This window comes from Nicotiana sylvestris, chromosome 7 (genome assembly GCF_000393655.2).
Source record: "Nicotiana sylvestris chromosome 7, ASM39365v2, whole genome shotgun sequence".
NCBI classification, from domain to species: domain Eukaryota; kingdom Viridiplantae; phylum Streptophyta; class Magnoliopsida; order Solanales; family Solanaceae; genus Nicotiana; species Nicotiana sylvestris.
The window spans coordinates 79,630,462-79,645,760 of record NC_091063.1 but is presented as its reverse complement, the minus strand read 5'-3'; the positions used below and the strand labels follow the sequence as shown (position 1 = coordinate 79,645,760).

The following is a 15,299-nucleotide window of genomic DNA, read 5'->3' as shown; positions in this document are numbered from 1 at the left end:
ATAATATTTAATGAAAATCCCTCTCCAAAAAGCTCCAAATTCGGCCAACACAATGAGAAATGGGAGAAATAAGCCTAAGTCCCGACTTTAAAACAGGACTCTGCCCAGTTGACCTTTCTTTGCGATCATGAAAAGGGCCTCGCAATCGTGCAAGAAAAGCCTGCCCAGGCCTTGAAAAACCTTCATCGCTAATGCGACCGGGTCCTCTCGATCGCGAAGGCTAGACCAGCCCAAGCATCACAAACGCGACCTGCCCTTCACGAACGTGAAGGGAAACGACCCACTGACCCCTCGCTTTCTAATCCTTCTAAGCGAACGAGACATGGCCATCGTGAATGCGAAGGCCATAGGTCCTAAAGCTTCGCGAACGCGCCTGTTGATCGTGAACGCATAGGATAAATTGCCCAGCCCCCCAATTCCTTCTATACAAATGTGACATCACCTCTGCGTTCGCGAAGAAGGAAACCAGAACCAGCATATCAACAGTTTTGAACTTAGCTCCGGGTGATCCGAAACACACCCAAGCCACCCGGCCCTTTGTCCAACTGCATCAACAAGTCCATAAACATAATTCAGACCTGTTTGAACCCTTAGAACACGTAAAACAACATCGAAATCAAAAATCACACCCCAAAACCCAATTGAATCAACTTATGAACTTCCAAGTTTTTCAACTTACTCCGAACCCGTTGAATCATACTTAGACAACTCGGATTGACACCAAATTTTGTGTACGTGTCATAAATCATCATACGGACCTATTCCCAGTCTCAAAATCCTAAACGGACCTCGATAACACCAAAGTCTACTCCAAACCAAATTTAAAGAACTAGAAAACCTTCAATGAGCCAACTTTCAGCATTAAGCACCGAAACGCTCCCGGATCACCCGAAACCCGATCCGAACACACGCAGAAGTCCAAAATTATCATACAAACCTATTGGAACCACCAAATCCCAGTTCCGAGGTCGTTTACTAAAAGTGTTGACTCAAGTCAAACTTGGCAATCTTAGACCACTATTAAGCAACTAAGTGTTCCAATTTCAATCCAAACCCTTCCAAACCTAAACCAACCATCCCCGCAAGTCATAAAATAGTAAAAGCACATACGAAGAGTCTCAATTAAGAGAACGGGATCTAGAAAGCAAAACGATCGATCAAGTCGTTACAATAAGTTTATATATAAACACATGTTATGTATTTATTGGTCTTGTATAAACATCAATTGTGGGTCACTTATTGAATAGCTTAGGAACAAGAAATCAACAACTTAATTAATATTTGTATGTAGGGGTGTTCATGGTTCGATTTGGATCGGTTTTTCCATAAAAATAAACCAAACCAAGTAAGTCGGTTTTTCAAATATTAAAACCAAACCAAACCAATTAAGTCGGGTTTTTATCGCTTTGGTTTATATCGGGTTTTTCGGTTATTTATTGATTTTTTCTTAAATATGAGACATAAGCTACCAAACACATATTCCGGCGACTACATTTTCAACGTAACACTATCAAATCAATTGCCCTTTGAGAAATCTATCATTTACCAAGATATATTGATAATAATTGAATTAAATAGTGATGAATAATTTAAAGTCTCAATTAAAGATAGATTAATTTTAACATGAAATGGATTCTTATACTTAGCAAAAGAAAACTACCGATCAAACTAGAATGTAAAGGCAAAGAATTGTACTAAAAGTGCAAACGATTAATATATACCATAAAATTTTAGAAACGTTGTATAAAAATATACATATATATAGGTGTAATATTGAAATAGTTATTTCTACAGTTGATTTGGTTCGTTTTTTTCGGTTATTTTTTTTATTAAAACCAAAATCAAACCAAATTTGATCGATTTTTAAAATTCAAAACCAAAACCAAACCAAACAAAAAAATATCGGTTATTTTGATCGATTTGGTTTGGTTCGATTTTTCGAATTTTTACGAACACCCCTATTTGTATGGATGTTTGCCATATTTAACTGAATGTTTTCGTGTATTCTTGGCTGTCGCGTGTCGTGCTATCTCATTTTATACGTCCAAGACAGGAAGTCAATTCATCTATTAATTCTTTAGATTTTGAGAAAAGGTCAATGAAAGGTAAGGCGTGTCCTGGGGGTTCTACAGATTAGTGAATAAGTAAAGAATATTTGGTTTCTAAACCAAGCGGGGATAGCTCAGTTGGGAGAGCGTCAGACTGAAGATCTGAAGGTCACGTGTTCGATCCACGTTCACCGCATAGGTTATTTTTACTTTTACAATGTTATTTCGGTTTTATAGACCTCACCCAGTTCATCTTCTGTGACAGTGTGAAGCACACATAATGGGCTGATGTAGTCTGGTACAATGCTGCCCAGGAAATTTTATGCTTTATGGATTCACGATCCATCATTTGTATCTAATGCGGTATGATCCAACACAGCCCCAGAAATTATTTGAAACCAGCTTTCTTCCTTTATTCTCCGGGTTAATGTGTGAGGTACAAGAATTTTTATTTATTCATTTCAATACTTCTTGTGAGCTAGTTAATAATGGAATAGCAAACCAGTTAGGATCTCATGGCACTATATATATATATATATATATATATTGCACCATGAAGTGCCTATAACGCTCCCTACTAAAAATATATATATTTTCAGGATTCGAATCCGAAACCTTTGATTAAATGTGAAGAGACCCATTCATTAAAATAGTTATTCGCGCTAGGGCAAACAGATAACTACTAGTGCTCCTATTATATTTTATCAAACTCCATAATCAGACGCCGAATTGATAGAAGCAGTAAATAAAATAAGGAGGCAGTCGCTCAAAAATATAATAATGTAAAGGTTCTTCTTTAGATAGTTGCAAGAAATTACGACAAAGTGTAATACAATGATGGTATATATGAGAACAATCCTGTATAGATAACTTGGTTTTTTTGTTTCTGTAGAATGAAATTGATTGCAAATTTGAGGACTTTCCATCTGTAAACTACAAGGTAATCAGTTGTTTAACGTTCAGTGGAAAAACATATTGTTTGCCATCAAAAGCTGAGTCAATAATTATGCGATTAGCTGTTTCAGTTGGATGATATCTATCCCAAAAAATATGGCTACTTCTATTGGAACAGAACGTGGAAATTGGGGTGCAAGGAAGATTAGCATTTAGTCTTCCCAGTCCACAACAAGCAGCTTTCACTTCACTAAAACCTGAAAAAAAACATATCATCTCAACCAAATCAATACTGAATATATTGCTAGATATTTTTTTGTTTTATGTATATTGACTATATGTTGACTTCCTTTAACTTTTTGGTATATTTAATTTTTTTATATTTTAACACCCCCTGGCTCCGCCATTGCATACAGATGCAGTAGTATTTTATTTAAAATGCTAGATGTCTCCTATTGACAAGAAGAAGTGGTTATTGCAATTATTGGAATCGGAATTACCGTAAATAGCTGGATTCTGGATGACATCGAGCAACAAATTGAATGTGTCGAAATATGAATAACTGAAATCTTTCAGCTCAGACTGCAACCCTTGTAGCACGGACTGAAGTCCTTGGTTATATTTGTTTGTCCAGTAATTAGCTTGTTCGGAGCATTCACCAGATTTATTGGAACTTTGGTATCTTAGCAATGGAATGCATCCAATTGATCCTACCCCAACAATCACAAATTTTCGTGCACCTAGACCATACAATTGCTGAATCCAAAAAAATAAAATAAAATAAAATTGGACACTCAGTGTTTATACTAAACTAAAAAAAACTTAATGAACATATCAGTTAATTATAATTAGGTGATAAATGTGTGTCATATGTTTTGCATATTTCAATGATTTTGTGTAAACACCGTGTGAGTTAACTGTTATCAAATTTGAATGTGACTTGAAAATTGGTGATAGAAAATGTACCTTGAGCTGGCCCTGTAGAGAGGAAACCATTTGATCGACGTATTGCTCGGGTGTTGTAGTCTTAGGGAGTTTTGAATCGGATTTGAAATAATTAATTATATCATTACTTCCAATTACAATACCAAAAACAGACTTTAATAGTTGCTTTTGTGCAGCATCAGATCCTAATTGCGTCACCAATCTTTGCTGAACAATGGAGAAAAACTGAACTTGTTGTGACATATGAAGTGCTTTGCTCTGCAAATAGAGAAAATAATCGTTAATATGAATATTATCATCGAAATATAGGATTGAGTAATTTCAGCATTAATATAATTAGTTAAGTGTAATAAACAGAGGAGAGTTAACGTAAAGCGGGGATAGCTCAGTTGGGAGAGCGTCAGACTGAAGATCTGAAGGTCACGTGTTCGATCCACGTTCACCGCATTTTTATTTTTTCGTTTCATTTATAGATTGTAACTCATCGTGTGTGAGTCGGACATAATGGGCTAATGCTGTATTGTATAATCCGGCCCAAGAAATTTTTTATTTCATTTCATCAACTTTTTGAGCCAAGGTGTGAGGCCCAATAACTTTTTATTTTCGGGAGAAATTCAAAAATAGTCAGATTTACAAGTGGTCATTCAAAAATAGTCACAGTTTCAAAAGTAATCGAAATTTAACCATTTTTTATGTAAAGATAAATTTGAACGAAAACACTGTTCAAAATCTGGAAAATACTCCAGCATAATATACTGGAACTCCAACATATTATAATGGAGTTCGAGCATAAGTATAGTGGAACTCGAGCATAATATACTGGAACTTTTCGCGTGTTGGAGTTCTAGCATAATATGCAGGAAGTTCATACACATGTGCACCTATCTCCAATATATTATGCTGGACCGGTCCCTATTGCAGCAAAATAGTGATTATTTTTCAATGACTTTACAAACGCTGACTATTTTTGAATGACCAATCCGAAACTGGCTAGTCCGCGCTATTTTAACTTTATTTTCGTGTACCTCCTCTATCAAACTCTAGGGAAAAATAAGAATTGACCAATTGAAAAATAATAGTAGGGCTATTTAATTCAAATTCAAATCCATAACATAATGATTTCTAGTTTGAGTATATCTAATTAGCATATGCTAGTCAAGCGGAGTTCTCATGTTTCCTACGGGTTCATATGAACCCAAAGACTCTATATGGAGTATGTATAAAAAAAAAGTACTAAATATTTATAAATAATTAATTGTGAACACAGTCAATAGTGTATATTAACTTGATATAGCTATAAATTCATAAGTTTTAAATCCTAAATTCATCTCTAATAGTGGTAGAGGCACTCAGGGATATATAATTGCGTTAAAAGGAGAAAAATAAAAAAGAATTAAAAAAATTGAATTTTAACTTACAAGAAAATCATCGTTGGTGCCATTAAAAATTCCAGCTCCACCAGAGGCAAAGCTTACACCTTTGGCGAACACATTGTTCTTGTCGGCCAAGTATGGGGGAGGCGTTGGTACTCCTAATTTCTCAGCTGCCAAACAATAAACAAAAAAAGAATTATTAGTTACGTGATGTTTAATTTAAAGAAAAAAGTTACGTTATGTTCCAAAATGTGCACCCATAATTCCACATGCATAAAACAATACAATAATGGATGTCAAGCAAGAAAAGGGATAAAAGAAGAGATATTTTATCAACAAATAAAGAAAAAGTTAAAGTTTGCTCCATCACCCAAAACGCATCGACTCTTCACCATCAAGTTGAAAGTGGCCGCAGTTGTGTTTGTATTTAAGGAGCAATTAACCCCCCATTTCCAAAAAAGAACAATTTATTAAGGTTTTATTTTATACTACTTTCGTTTTATTTTATATGAACGTATTTAATTAGCACAGAATTTTTTTTAAAAAAATTAGCACATATACTAAAAATTACCCTTAAAAAACCTAAGCCTTCGAAGAGTTTGCTTTTCATGAACTAATTACAGTACCCCACTAGTGACAGTGGAAGGGCAGCCCGGTGCATTAAGCTCCGGCTATGCGTGGGATCCAGGAAAGGGCTGAACGATAAGGGTCTATTGTACGCAGATTTACCCTGCATTTCTGCAAGAGGTTGTTCCACAGCTCGAACCCATGACCTCCTAGTCACGTGACGGCAACTTTACCAGTACCCCACTAGTGACAGTGCCATTTTACAATTAAAAAAAAAGTAGCGACATACAGTAGAATGAGTGGTACCAAATACAGTAAAAAAAAATGCTATTACTATATATTATGTAAAATCAACATGAAGTGCACGTATTTTCCTTTCACCTAATAACAAATCATGAAGATGGAAATACTAGTAATTATAACTTATAAGGTGCTATTGCTTAATTCCTTCAAATATTTGAAAGGACAGGAGAAGCTTCAAATTAACAGGAAATACGTACTATATAGTTGTTGTTATTATAAATGATGGTAAAGCTCGAAAATAATAAAAGGTGAATTTCAGTTTGAGGCATGAAGCAAAACCTTAAAATCATCTCAGTCTAAACTCTTTAGCAAAACTGAATTGTGACAAATTTCACCATTTTATCATTATGGTGGCTAAAAATTCTGTTACTATTAACATAGGATGAGTGTTTGCTTAATTACCTAGAAAATCAGCAGTGTTTTTCCCATTGCAAAATCTTCCAGTAGATTTTCCACCAGGATAATCAACACCATTGTAAGGAAAATTAGCTTTAATAACTGTACCAAAATGGTTGTTATTGCCAACGTCTACAAGGGAGTCACCAAACATGTACGCTGCTGGGACTGACTGTGCTACACATAGTTTAAAATATAAGAGAAAGAAAGAAGAAAACAACAAGAAGAAACTCAACAAAGAAGAAGAAGAAGAAGCCATTGATATATGTCAATTATAATAAGGACCTATGACTTATGGCTCTTTCTTCTCCAGTACTGGAAAAATAGGTTGAAAAGAGTAGTATATATAAACATGATTTGGTGTTGGTGAAAGGAAAGAAGACGCACAAGTAGTCTACAAGTTACAAAATTTGTTGTGTGAACGAGTTGATTTTTTTGTTTTTTTTTGTTTTTGAATGATAGGGAATTAATGTACGTCTATCTTATTGCCCTTCTAAAACGGAGCTACCTTTTTGTGTCACTATCTACAATGAGAACTCTATTTTAAACTTACTTGACTAATTAATCGTAATTCCTTCGTCTAAAATAAAGAAAGAAAAGAGGATGTGCGTTGGAATATATACTATTAATCTTGTGTTTATATATTAATTTTTATTACTATGAAATAAAATTTTATTTAATTTTAATAAAGATTTAATAAGATCGTATCAAGCATGAACCGATCTTTTTTATTCAATCTAGATCCCCTTACAATTGGTCTGTGCGATATCGAGTATGCTAACACGAATTTCGAACGGTCGTAATCAAATCTTTCAATCGTTTTCCTTTTCTCATGTCGTTAACTTTCGAAAGTCTTGCAAGGCTCTCAAACAGTATAACTGTCGTAAACTTTCGTAATCGTTCCAACATATATAATGTATTCGTCTTTATTTCTTTGTGTCCATTAGTAAAATTGAGTCTAATTTTTTCATATATGTACTTATAGATCAAATAGAAAGTAAGGGGAGGTTTAGTTGAACCCATTGAATCTGCTCTAGAATTCGCCTATATGTTGATTTGAGTTAATTATTTTAATTTTGATATCAACTAATTAGAAATTAATTATTTAATTTTTTGAAATAAAATTTATATACTTAAATTATTTTTCAAATATAACTAATTCTTTCTTCTAAGTAAGACTTATGTTTTGGCTGCTCCAAAAATATTCTAAATTTTAGAAAATTGCCTGACTGGTAAAACACTTAATAAACAAATAAATAAATCTAATCTTAAGGAGAAGATTGAAGTGATGGGATAGCTTTTAGTTTTCAAATGATGCAGTGATCTTTGTAAAGCTGATGATTCTTGAATCAGATTCACACGTTTTGGACCTAAATCAAAAGCTCATTTTGGTGGTTTTAGTTTCATCAAATATCTTTAGCTCTTCTATCCCTTTTAGTAGCATTTTGTGGGCGAACATAGTTCTTAAGCTGCACATTCATCTTAATTCAATATTTTTGATGTAAATTGATATTTATATGTAAAACTTCTGTAAGAAAAATTCAATAAATATTATATTTAAACTCATAAAAATCTTAAAGATCGAGCTCATTATATTTGAATTTTGGATCCATCTCTGTTTGACAGGGAATCATGTCGTGCATATCCATTCTCGAGTAAAAGAATAAGAATGAAAGAGCGAAAATAGAGAAAACGAATTGTTGTGTCTAAATAATAAATATGTGGTTCATTAATTAGAAATAAAAGCACCGACATGTTCTTCAAAGATCAAAGTGGAATAATATTTTGCCCTTTTTTGCCATAAAGAGGGATCCATCACATACCAACCATATTAATTTTTTTTATTAATTTTAAGAGCTCAAAGCTACTTTCCCACACGCATCTCACTTCCTTCTTGTCTTTTAATTAGGGCTGCTTATCATGCGGATTGGGCGGTTATTTACTCTTAACGGTTTGGTTTATCGGTTATCGGCTTTTAAATGTATTAATCCGCTAGCCATCCGATAAGATATCGGGCGGATTTGTATCGGTTTAGCTCTTATCGGGCGGTTTATCGGCCTAATTCAATCAAAATAAAATAAAATTTAGTCTCTATATGTTTAAATAGGTGGTCGACGTACTAAGAGGGACGAAGCAGAAGAGACACCGTGATGGGTAAATCATCTGTCTAGAATCTTATTTATATTTATGCACATTGGCCTTAGTCCATGTAAAAGATTTCTTGGTGTACTAATATTACGATTAGAAGTGGGCATACTGTATATTTTAACATGTCATCCGCTTGGACAGAATTGCTAGGCCAAGAGTTCTGTTAGTTAGAACTTACAAAGATATATTTGCCCAAGATAAGAAAAAACAAATGTAATTTTAGCTGAAAGTGAAAATTAGCATCTCTAATTTATAGACGTAGAAGTCATAGAAATAATTTCATGTCAATTAATACAAAATCATACATTAAAATCTTAATCCTATTGTATAGAACAAAAATAAAACATATAAAAAGTTACTATACGACGACTATATATAAAATGAATAGGAAGAGATTTCTTTACGAATCAAACAATGTAGGATTACAAAAAGTTTATAAATTTATTACCTACTAATAATTCAAAACAATTGAAAAGAAAATCATGTGTCTTGATATTATGTTAAATAAGATAAAAGTTATTAGTGCATCTAAACCTTAATACTCGAAAACAGTGAAGAGGAGAAATATGAGTTTGAAATAGTTATCAATTTGAATTGGGAACGATTTCAAATTCCTGGTGAATTGACAAAAATTCAAGTAGGCAGAAGTTTAGTTGAATTCAAACGTCGAAAATAGTTGGTAAAGTTCAATATTACAATTCTATCCAACATAAATTATCTCGTTGAAGGAATTTAGGCTTATAAGGGCATAAAAGTCTATTAATATTTTAAGGATATTTTTGTCGATCAACATTTAGCGTGGAACATTCGTACTTTTATAATAATCACTACTAGAATTCGGCCAAAAAGCGACCAAATATTGGCGACCAAATTTGGTCTGTTAAGAAAAGCGACCAAAGTTGGTCGCCAAACTACCGAAAATAATAAATAAAAAAATTGAAATAATTTAGCGACCATAGTTGGTCGCTATTTGGACGCAAATTTAGTCAAACTGTTGACTGGACTGGTCAGACTTGCTTGGTCAAAGATACACTGAGTTTAGCGACCAATGTTGGTCGCAAAAGTGGGACCCACACAATTTTTTTTAATAATTTTATTATTATTTTATAAAACTTATAAAATATAAATATATATAATTTAAAACTTGCGACCAAAGTTGGTCGCTAACTGAAGGATAAGAAGATAGCGACCAACTTTGGTCGCTAAAGTGGGACCCAGTTATAATATTTTAATAAATATATATTTATGTAAAAAATTTATAAAATATAAATAAATATAATTCAAAATTTAGCCACCAAAGTTGGTCGCCAATGTGGGACCCAGTTCTAACGTTTAACAATTTTTATTATTAATTTAAATATTATATAAAATATAAATAAATCTGATTAAATTTTAGTGACCAAATTTGGTCTCTAATTTAAATTCATGTACATTTAGTGACCAACTTTGGTCGCTAAATTAAATTCATTTAAAGTTAGCGACCAAAGTTGGTCTCTATATGGTCAAATTTAAAAATCACTTTTGTGTTTACTATGTAAATAATATAAATGTAAGTCGTTAATAATTTTGTAATACAAGGGATGAATAGTACTACGAAGCGGGCGTGTGTGTCTATATATACAATATATGTACTTACGCTATACTATGCACTAAGTATAAGTGTATGAGGTAATACCGTATCGAATATAGCTTATATATATATATATATAATATATGTACTTACGCTATACTATACACTAAGTATAAGTGTATGAGGTAATACCGTATCGAATACAGCTTATATATATAATATATATACTTACGCTATACTATGCACTAACTATAAGTGTATTAGGTAATAGCGTATCGAATACAGCTTATATATATATATATATATATATATATATATATATATATATATATTTAAATAGCGACCAACTTTGGTCGCTATTTTGGTCAAACGGTCAGAATATAGCGACCAAAGTTGGTCGCTATTTCTAAAAATTCAAACTTGTTTTACCCACCAAAATAGTGACCAACGTTGGTCGCTATTTTAATTACATAACTCTCAAAATCGGGATCCCCTCCCATTCTTTCTAAAAAATTCCCAAAATCCCTCTTTTCTCTCTCACACTCAAACCCCACCCCCTTCCAACTCCCACCACCAGGCCCCACCCACGCCACCAACGACCACCGCTCAGCTGCCGCTGTCGCCGTCGCCGTCGCCTCTGCCGCTATTGCGTCTCTCCTTCTCCACCTCCTAAAAATTCAAGGTTAGAATTACAAACCTAGGGTTTCAATTAGTGTTTCAATTATTTATTGTTTCAACCTAGAATTAGTGTTTCAATTGATTATTTAACATTGTATTTTATAGAAACCTAGGGTTTAGATTGTATTTATCATTATTTAACATTTTATAGAAATCTAGGGTTTAGGGTATGGGTTGAATATTTAGGCTAGGCTTTATTGAGTATTTCTCCTTCAATATTTTAGTAAGCAATAGATACTAATTTAACGTCAAAGACTTGATTCATAGGTAGATATATATTAGGGTATAAATTGAACTTTTAGTTTAATCTTGATTAGTTTATAGGTAGATATTTAATATAGACACATGATAGTATATTTGGATTTTCTCTTAAAGTTCAAGACAATGTTAATGTTTAAGGCCTTAAGCGAATCGTTGCGTGGCTCTTGTTTGAGTACAACGAGTCGCCCACTTTTAGGATATAAATTGAACTTTTAGTTTAAGTTTAAACTCGTAGGATACGAATATAACTTATAGTTTTTAGGTTTTGTTCTTGTGAATTGAACTTGTAGGATATAAATTGAACCTTTTAGGATACGAGTTGAATTTTTAGGATATGAATTGAACCTTTTAGGTATGAGTTGAACCTTTAGGATATAAATTGAACTTAAACTCGTAGGATATGAATATAACTTTTAGGATATAAATTGAAGCTTTTATGTATGAGTTGAACCGTTAGGATATGACTTGAACTTTTGTGGATATAAATTGAACCTTTTAGGATATGAGTTGAATTTTTAGGATATGAATTGAACCTTTTAGGTATGAGTTGAAGCTTTTAGGATATAAATTGAACTTTTAGTTTAAGTTTAAACTCGTAGGATATGAATATAACTTTTAGGATATAAATTGAAGCTTTTATGTATGAGTTGAACCTTTAGGATATGACTTGAACTTTTGTGGATATGAATTGAAGCTTTTATGTATGAGTTGAACCTTTAGGATATAAATTGAACCTTTTAGATTTGAGTTGAACCTTTAGGATATGAATTGAAATTTTGGTTTATGTTTTGGAATTTTAGATTGCGGGAGGATTTTGTAGAAGAGGTTGATGACGTTATTAGACATGCAATGGAACTTCCACCAAGAATAACTAAGATAAAGTACCTGGCAGAATGTGCCTTTAATTGTTATTCTCATTAGCGACAATGATGATGAGAAGGCAATGGCATGTGTTTCAAATAGTGATTGTGTAGGTAGGAATTTAGTATTTCCTAAGTAGATAAAAGAAGAGCTTATAGAGGAATTCTGTACTTCATTTTCCATAAGGAAAAGAAGTTTGATTGAGAGTGACAAGGTTGATGAAGACGGATGGTTTTCCGTTGGTCGTTGCAGTTCCCATAAAATGGGGATCATAAGACTCTATGATGATAGAGATTATAGGAAGTTTTGTACTCAATTTTCTTTCGAGTCTGATCCGTACAAGCTTAATGTGATATTGGTTCGGATTCAGATAATGATTTGACCGACAAAAATATGGAAATGCTCTTAAAAAGAATTAAAGGTAAAATATTTTTCAGCTTCCTTCTCGACCAAGAAAAATGTTTTACCTTTAATTCTTTTTAAGAGCATTTCCATACTTTTGTCGGTCAAATTATTGTCTGAATCTGAAGAAATATCATCCAATATCACATTAAGCTTGTACGGATCAGACTTGGAAGAAAGTTGAGCACAAAACTTCCTATAATCTTTGTCATCATAAAGTCTTATGATCCACGTTTTATGGGAACTGCAACGACCAACGGAAAACCATCCGTCTTCATCAACCTTGTCACTCTCAATCAAACTTCTTTTCCTCATGGAAAATGAAGTACAGAATTCCTCTATAACCTCTTTTATCTACTTAGGAAATGTTAAATCCTACCTACACTATTACTTTTTTGAAACACATGTCGTTGCCTTCTTATTATCATTATAGCTAATGAGATAAACAATTGATCAAAGACACACTCCGTCATGTACCGTATCCAAGTTATTCTCTGTATCAAAGTTCATCTCGAGTAATAGTACCACGAGGATAATCACCAAAGCCACCAGACAACTTTATAATGCCAATGAAGCAAGATGAGCTATTCAATGAAACTCGTATTGTAAAGAAGAAGAAAGAGACTGATTCAGAAAGGAGGGTCGAGCTTCGACTACATACATGTAAGTTTTTTACTTTTCATTAAATATTTTGATTTGTTTTTATATAAATTTTGAAATACTAATTCAATATAATTTTTCATATAGGTTCAATTCGCTTCACATCTGACGTGGGGGAATTCATACGCAGTCAACCACCTAATGAACCGAGCGAGGCAATCCAACTTGCAGACGAGGATGATGAAAGAACACTCCTTCAGTACTTTATATACTATTGTGTTAGTTCTATTGTGTTAGAACTAATTTACATTGTGTTAGTTCTATTGTGTTAGAACTAATTTACATACCAATTTACTATTGTGTTAGAACTAATTTACATACCAATTTACTATTGTGTTAGTTCTCTTTAGTTCGAATGGGCTTGTAATAAGCGTTAACTTAGTTTTGTTAGCTTAATGTGTTAGTTCTATTGAACTTTATTCTTTGTTGCTTTTAATTGCTTTTTATTGTTGTTGTTGTTGGCATAAAATGCCTATTTAGGAAATTGGTATGGCTCGCAGGTGGTGTAGCTGCAAAAACAGGCAGTTTCTGGCAAAATAATACACAGAAAAGCGACCAAAGTTGGTCTCTATTTGGTCGCTTTTCATGTTAAAAAAAATAATTTTCTGGAGAATAGCGACCAACTTTGGTCGCTATTTACCCAGATTTCTACAAAAAGCGACCAAACTTGGTCGCTATTTCATTAAAAAAATAAAATTTCTGGTGATATAGCGACCAAAGTTGGTCACTAATATTTAAAAAATAAATTAAATCCATGTATTTAGGGACCAAAATTGGTCGCTAGTTTAATAAAATAAATAAATAATTGAATACAAAAGCGACCAAAATTGGTCTCTAGTTTCTAGATTTTAAAATATAATATTTGGTTTAGAGACCAAAGTTGGTCGCTTTTTAGTGATTAATAATAAATAAATAAATAAATAATGTATTTTTTATTTAGAGACCAACTTTGATCGCCAAATTTATATTATTAAATTAATAAAGCGACCAAAGTTGGTCTCTATAGTCAATATCCGAAAAAATGGGTCCATTTAGCTTAGAGACCAAAGTTGGTCGCTAATTAGCGACCAACTTTGGTCCCTAAATAAAAGGGACCATCAATATAGCTACCAGGCACTTTTGGTCGCATTTTGGTCGCTATTTAGCCAAAAAGCGACCAAAGTTGGTCACTTTTTGCGGTCTCTTTTTCCCAGAATTCTAGTAGTGAATATAGATAGATATGGATAAAAATAAATTATATATATATATATATATATATATATATATATATATATATATATATATATATATATATATATATTATTAACGGGTTAACGTATTATCCGTTAAGAAAATTGAATAATCCGCCCCCAAATCAATAAGCCGCTAATAAAAAAAATTCAATCCGTTCTCCGTCCGTTAAACCGTTAATCCGATACTAATAAGCCATTAAGCTTCGGTTTCGATTCGATTTTCTGTTTCGATTCGGTTTTGAACACCTCTACTTTAATACTAAATATATGATTTTTGGTATGCTTCCATAATCTTGCCTAAACCATATGCTAAGACATCATTCTTTTATATAATTTATTCAAAACATCATATTTTCTTTTTTGTTATCTCTAAGTAAACTTCTAAGAGATTAACAGAAACCATTAACTATAGGGTGAAAATCATTTATAACCCTCAACTTTTCTTTACAACAAACTCCTCCCTCACCATTGAACGATAATCATTCTTCCCCTTTTATGTCCTTCGGCTTTTTCAAATACCTATTTACTCTTACATATCAACCATTGTCTCTTCTCCTTCTTTCTTTCCTTTTTTTTTTTTTTTTTTTTTACTTTTTTATAATCATGATATTTTTCTTTCGTTTTTTAAAATTTATATAACAAAAATACCTTTAGAAAGAAGAAAATTATTTTTGAGACGAAAAAAGAAGAGTGAGAAATAGTAATTAAGTAATATGTCCTATAGTGAAATAAATGAGTAGAGTAAAAATAATTTAATTCTTTATATATATATATATATATATATATATTTGAATGCGAGTAATACAAAAATAATTACTAAAAATAGAGATAAATATATAACATAATTCTATATAGATAAATGAGTTATGATCGCCATTAATGAAATAAAAATAGAGCTAAATTTTATAACAGAATTCTAAAAGAGTATCTATTTATAAGAGAGAGTGAAACTTACATACAT

At 32.4% G+C, this 15,299-nt stretch overlaps 1 protein-coding gene and 2 non-coding genes across 3 annotated transcripts; 2 read left to right on the top strand and 1 right to left on the bottom strand.

Annotated features, from left to right (window-relative positions):
• Positions 1–2,171: 2,171 nt before the first annotated feature.
• Positions 2,172–2,244, top strand: TRNAF-GAA (transfer RNA phenylalanine (anticodon GAA)). Its single transcript has one exon. It is a non-coding gene; the product is annotated as a tRNA-Phe (tRNA).
• Positions 2,245–2,823: 579 nt separating this feature from the next.
• LOC104215423 (GDSL esterase/lipase At5g55050-like) lies at positions 2,824–6,853 on the bottom strand. The gene is made up of 5 exons (XM_009765224.2): positions 6,533–6,853; positions 5,306–5,430; positions 3,909–4,145; positions 3,443–3,698; positions 2,824–3,199 (listed from the first exon to the last, which is right to left on the bottom strand). Exons 1-5 carry the CDS (start codon positions 6,783–6,785, stop codon positions 2,982–2,984), a joined length of 1,089 nt encoding a protein of 362 aa, XP_009763526.1. The 5' UTR covers positions 6,786–6,853; the 3' UTR covers positions 2,824–2,981.
• TRNAF-GAA (transfer RNA phenylalanine (anticodon GAA)) lies at positions 4,262–4,334 on the top strand. Its single transcript has one exon. It is a non-coding gene; the product is annotated as a tRNA-Phe (tRNA).
• Positions 6,854–15,299: the final 8,446 nt, after the last annotated feature.